At 41.6% G+C, this 6,220-nt stretch overlaps 1 protein-coding gene across 1 annotated transcript; it reads left to right on the top strand.

Annotated features, from left to right (window-relative positions):
• On the top strand, positions 1-2,498 carry LOC108780109 (uncharacterized). Its single transcript, XM_018547702.1, has 3 exons — positions 1-215; positions 298-818; positions 2,098-2,498. The coding sequence occupies exons 1-3, from the start codon at positions 1-3 to the stop codon at positions 2,496-2,498; spliced, it is 1,137 nt and encodes a 378-aa protein (XP_018403204.1).
• The last annotated feature ends 3,722 nt before the right edge of the window (positions 2,499-6,220 follow it).

The following is a 6,220-nucleotide window of genomic DNA, read 5'->3' as shown; positions in this document are numbered from 1 at the left end:
ATGCCGATCAACAAGTTTGGACTGTCGCTCGGAGGAGGAAGCGAATCGCACTATCAGTGGCGTGGATTGTTCAGAAATTACGTGCGCGATAACGCTCTTTGTCGAGTTGCAACCGATTTTGACGCAAAGTTGCGTAAGATTCGACGTTTAGCACTACCAGTGGATGATACTGACGCAACAAACAAACGATACGTGCAGCAGAGTGTTCAAGATTTGTAAGATCGTCTTGATGAAATTGAAAGAAAGGTAACGTTATTCCAGAATAACGTGCAAATTATGTTAAATGATTTTGAAAAGAAGATTCGAGAAGCGAAGAATGTCTGAGAAACGATCGTTGGTAGAGGAATTACATGCTCCGGCGAGAAGAAATTTCCCGCGAAGACATGTCATAGTACACGGATACGATGATCTGTGGCAAGTGGATGTAGTCGAGATGCGTCCGTATACGCGCTTCAACAGAGGTTACCACTACATTCTCACTGTCATCGACGTGCTGAGTAAGTATGCATGGACCATGCCGCTCAAAGCCAAGAGCGGGAACGAGGTAACGCGGGCAATTGCAAAGATAATTCGAGACGACCGAAGATGTCCGAAAAATTTACAGACTGACAAAGGAAAAGAATTTTACAACTCGGATGTGCAGAAACTCTTGAAGAAGCACAACATCAATCATTATTCTATGTATTCCGTAATGAAGGCATCGGTCGTAGAACGATTCAATCGTACATTGAAGAATGACATGTGGAAACAGTTTACATACAACGGAAACTATAAATGGATCGAAATGCTGCCGCGTCTCGTGTCGGATTACAACGCGCGTAAGTATCGCACTATCAACATGCGACCCGCTGACGTAACTCCCGCGATCGCCGAAAGACTCCTGGCAGGGTTGCCAGATTAGGCGACATGTCGCCTTTTAGGCGATTTTCTCGTTCCCTCGGGCGACTTTTAGGCGCCGCCACGACGGCAGCGCCGAGACCTCCTTTACCATCCAATTCCAATATCCAAAAGATTTTTAGGTCTAGAAGAATACAACATTAGCAAGCAGTGCCGCTCACAAACAGCGAGCGCTCACTCTTAAGGTACATTTCCACTGAGCGAGTACGTCGTCCATCGCGTCGCGTGACGCGCTCAGTGTAAACGTATCCTTATGCCAGTGCTGACAGTGCTGAAAATATATAGTGCACGTAACGTTCACTGTACTACTAATAGCTAACGGTTAAATATTAGAACGCGATACTTTCGTTAGCTGAATTAACGAAGCCAGAGAGCTGAGAGATATCTTAACGCGCGAATTTGAAGATGGGTAAACACGGAAAATATAAAAAACACTACCGCAAAGAATGGGAAAAAGAAAAGATTTTTAAAGGTTAGTTATTAATATTTTTAGAATTGAACCGTAATATCTAGACTGTAGTCTGATTCACGTTCAGAATACTTAAAAATCATTTCATTTTTGTTGTTTGTCAAATATTAAACAAAGACAAATGATGCTCATGAGCATGGTATTGAGCGTTCTTTGTACGACTGAATTTCATACGACTGAAGAACGTACGACTGTTTCGACTGTAGACTCCGCATGAGTCATTTTCATCACTCTCATCTCTCAGTTTATGAAGTCACTGTATGTAACTCGTAAGTCAGTGTAATGGGCCTTCTACAATAAGCCGTAAGTCACAAATCATAAGTCATAAGCTAGAAATGGACCAATCACAGTCGTCAATTTTTAGTTTCTTACTTCAGATTTATGACTTATGGCTTATTGTAGAAAGCCCATAATGCTGGATTCACACTGCATCCGATTTTCGTCGTACGACGACTCTGCAACCAATCAGAAAGATCGTATCATCGATACGAAGCAAAATTTTGTTTCCTGATTGGTTGCTGAGTCGTCGTACGATGAGATTCGGATGCAGTGTGAATCCAGCATAAGCGTATATATGTATACGATGCAATAAGGAGCAATAAATGTACATTAGATTCACCTATACTTATATTACATTAAAAGAATAGAGAACGAACAGTTCACATTCCCGGTTTTTTTTTTTATTTTTTTTTATAGCACTTTTCAGTGAGGCAACTTTTGGGCGACACAAGTGCCCCCCGCCGGCGACAGGGCCTATCAAGTATCTGGCAACCTGGGCACGGTGTATAGTGCGATAAAGATCGCGGGTCCTGCAAAATTCAAAGTGGGCGATGCGGTACGCGTAAGCAAATTCAAGACAATATTTGAAAAAGGTTTCACACCGAATTGGACCACGGAGGTATTTAACATTATCAAAGTGCAGCAAACTAATCCAGTGACGTATCTACTGGAGGATTCCCGCGGAGAGCTCATAGCTGGAGGATTCTACGAATACGAACTGCATCGCGTCGCTAATCCCGATGTATACCTTGTTGAAAAAGTGTTGCGTAAAAGAGGAAACGATGTTTATGTGAAATGGTTGGGACTTGACAAATCACACAATTCATGGATTCATAAAGACAATGTATTATAAAATTATAAATTATACATTATAAAAATAAACATTATATAAATTATATATTATACATAAAAGTATATTAAATATCCTACATTAAAGTGTATTAAATATCCTTTACAAATTATATTACATATTATATATTAAATATATTATACATTTTATACAAGTTATATGTATGTATGTATATGATATGTGTTTTATTTACACCGGTAATGTCCCCATGGCAGCGTGTCGGTGGAACCTGATACGATATACCGCTTATCATCGTATGGGCTTAGAGCGATTTTCGTTTCCGATATTGTATACACCTCATGTAATTTCGATCTGATGCACGATTGTCTGCGCGTCATTTCAATAACATCATTCATGCATTTCGTGTAATCATCAAACGTTATGGATCTTGCCACAACGTTGCTTTTGACACCCTTTGCCTTTTTCGTATCCTTCTTTCCTTGTACACGTAAAGCGTACATTTTCGCTCTAAGCCCGACGAATTCAGTCATGATGGCACCGTTGTTCTCGTCTTTCATAAGACCTGGAACTTTTTTATTCGCGAGCGGAATACTGTACGGGTTGTCAATAGAGTAATCGCTCGTATCAAATCTATCGATATCGCGTTTTATAATTTCATATACGTCGTCACATTCTACATGGTATATGAGGCTATCAGTATCGGTATACATAATTTTGCATTTATCGTGAAATAGCGGTGCCATATATTCGTGGTGAAACTCGTACAAACACGTTTTCGATATATCGAGGATGCACATACCCACGTATATCGGTTTGTCGAACTTCCCCTCGAGTTTACGCAGCTCTATCGCGACCAGATTCTCCGAGAAAACGCTACGACTGTGAAAGTTGGGTTTCGCGATCATTGCTTCGGCACCGTATCTGCCTTCCCATTTTGTTACTAATTTTACATCAACGCGATCGCGCACATTCTCCATGGTTTTACCAAATACCGCGTTATTCATAAGTTTGTATAAATTTTTCTCAAAATCATTCTTTGCCAAAGTTCTAAATTTTGTATTTAATTCTATGTAATCGCGAAGCCATGGAGATTGCGTGAATTGCAGTATACGGTGAATCTTTGCGATACGGAGGCCGTGACGAGTACACTGCTGCAGGTTGCGATAATGAATCACGTAACGCTGCTTATCGCATAACGTCGCGAGGAGCTTGTCATCGCGCTTGCCGGGTGGTTTCTCTCGCGTTGGACAGAACGGTAGGTCAGTGTGCGCGTCGTGGAGATGTTGTGGGTACTCAATGTCAACCTCGAGAATATAGCCTGTAGGTGAATCTAGCGGGATGGTCGAAAAGTCGAAATTTTGCACGTCGTCGACCCATCGAAAATCAGCGTATGGCAATGGTTGACACATTGCCCAGCCGATTAGGTACGATGATGGTTTCGATGAGTCGTACGACGACATGTATTTGTTGTTCGCTCGCGCGTACCTATTTGAGCACTTGCTCAGACCACCGCGTATACCGCGCTCGACAAACATAACCATGTCAATGTCTGTGAGCAGTTCAAATTTTACACCCGTATGCTTCAACATGGCATCCCATGTGAAGCCAGGCAAGGTGTAATAATATGCGGGGTCGAGCCCGTAACTCGCAATGCAACTGTCGCGGAAATTTTCAAATACGTCAGCCAACAACAATACATCCGTTTTTAGATACAGATCGCTATATTCACCGAGCGTTTGGATGGAGAACCGCTGCCACACGTTGACTGCGTGCGCGTAATCGCTCGGATACCGTGGCGTCCGTCAATGAACTGTAAAACGAATCGCGAGGCGGCAAGCACGATTCATTCAATTTTTCACTGCAATCAATGTACTCGTACGGAAAGACACCTTTTCGTGTTAAAAGATTAAAATTTTCTTCCGATAAATGAGAAAATTCGCGTCGCAGTATCCGCAGCTTATCTTTACTGAGAAAAGATGATAATTTGTCTAAACTAGAAGCGAGAAATCTATATGAATCTATAAAACGTAATTGTATACAATTTTTTTTATCATCTATAGTGTCATCAACGTGTTTAGTAAAAGAGATATATTTTTCTTTAGTTATCGGTAATAAATCTATATTTCCTTTGTACGCGGTTGCAATTTCTTTGATAATGAAATGAGCGTCGTAACCGGTTAAATTGTGAAAGACTACGGGTATGCAACGCGAATCTTTATAATTTAAATTACAATTTGAGTGCGCGGGACCTCTGTATCGTCCAGTAAGATGGCAGTGATCGCGTGCCCGCTTATCGTCTTTCGCGAACGGTTTCTCGCACACATGACAGTGCGTGGCGCTATTGAATTTTCGCCAGTCATCTGGCGAGAAATCCATTACATTAGTCGAACATTAGTCGAAATTACAGATTGCACACTATGTGCTAAATTTTTTAATTCGTCCGCGAACCATGATATGCAATTATTATCGCGGCGAAAACGATAGCTTGATAGTGAATCGTCGTATGAGCAATGAATGTAATATGCTATACTAAAAACCTGATGATGTTGATACATGGATGATGTTGGATCTTCATCCATCTTCTCCAATGCGCACTCCAAATCGGCGTAGACCACGAAAGGGACGCGCTCCTTCCTGCAATGGTTCTTGAACTTGAGCCACTTGTCGTCCTCGCTCGGCAGCCTTATCGCGCAATCGTTTAATTTCCCGCAATCCGTGCTGTGGAGCTCCAATTTAGAGCTCGAGCTAAAGTAGTGTAGGCATCTGGAAGAAGAATAAAAATTAAAAAATAAAATTATTAGTATTACCGTTATTATTATTATTACTATTATTATTATTATTATTATTAATTATTATTATTATTATTAATTATTATTATTATTATTATTAATTATTATACATACCTATCGCAGAAGTATTTCTTATGCTCCTTTTTGCTGATTTGTGAACTGACGAGGCGTGACAGGTCTTTAATCAGCACAAAATGACCCGCGATGTCATCCTCCACGTACAAGAGGTTTACATGCTTGCTCCTCTTTTGGTCAGCGAGTCATATCGGTATGATCCCCTGCTCGATGGCGTAAACGTTGATGGAAATGTCGTTGAGATTTTCAAATTTTTTAATTTGACTCAACGTCATCGGGAATTCAATACCCGTAAGATTTAGTACCAATGAGTAGTGTGGATATGAAGATTCTCTGTGACCATTTTCTTGGGCTGGATGCAGAGCGGCAACCACTGACCATGCAAAACAAGCATTGTCTTTGGATTGCACGTTGATATGACATCCCGCGCGCAGAGGATTTAGTTTATTCGCAAGTTTAATATACGCGACAGTGCCCATCCACTATCACGTTCTTGAAACTCTTCGAGCGATGCCAGGATTGGCTCGACGACGCGTGACACATACCACTCGCGCTGATCGGTGCATCGATGTATTTCATAGTTTCTGGTTGCGATGCTCTTGTTCGCGCGTTTATCGCCAGCTACGAATTCACCATTAAATACTGTATTTATCTTTATAGAGTCATATCTCTGTAAAACACACTGTATACGCTCGAGCACAATTTCACTCGCGTCTTCGAGAAATCGGCGGGGGTCGATGTGATTAGAGTTTATCCCCGCGCCCGTTAGAATACGGCTTTCGAACGCTGTTTCTATCTCGCGCCATCGGAGTCCATATCCAGCGCCCACATATACGAATCGTCCGCGCACTGAATCCTTTATACTCTCGAGCCGCGCAATACTTGCGATCACTGCTTGTC

Source organism: Cyphomyrmex costatus, unplaced genomic scaffold (genome assembly GCF_001594065.2).
Source record: "Cyphomyrmex costatus isolate MS0001 unplaced genomic scaffold, Ccosl1.0 scaffold676, whole genome shotgun sequence".
NCBI lineage: Eukaryota > Metazoa > Arthropoda > Insecta > Hymenoptera > Formicidae > Cyphomyrmex > Cyphomyrmex costatus.
The sequence above is the reverse complement of the archived record's forward strand: the minus strand, read 5'-3'. Positions and strand labels throughout refer to the sequence as shown.

Excerpts from the sequence above, each read along its gene's own strand:
- LOC108780109 (XM_018547702.1), top strand. The coding sequence starts at position 1 with ATGCCGATCAACAAGTTTGGACTGTCGCTCGGAGGAGGAAGCGAATCG. Across the intron at positions 216-297 it reads CAGCAGAGTGTTCAAGATTT|AAGATTCGAGAAGCGAAGAA; the intron begins GTAAGATCGTCT and ends GATTTTGAAAAG. Across the intron at positions 819-2,097 it reads CGTGTCGGATTACAACGCGC|TGCCCCCCGCCGGCGACAGG; the intron begins GTAAGTATCGCA and ends GGGCGACACAAG.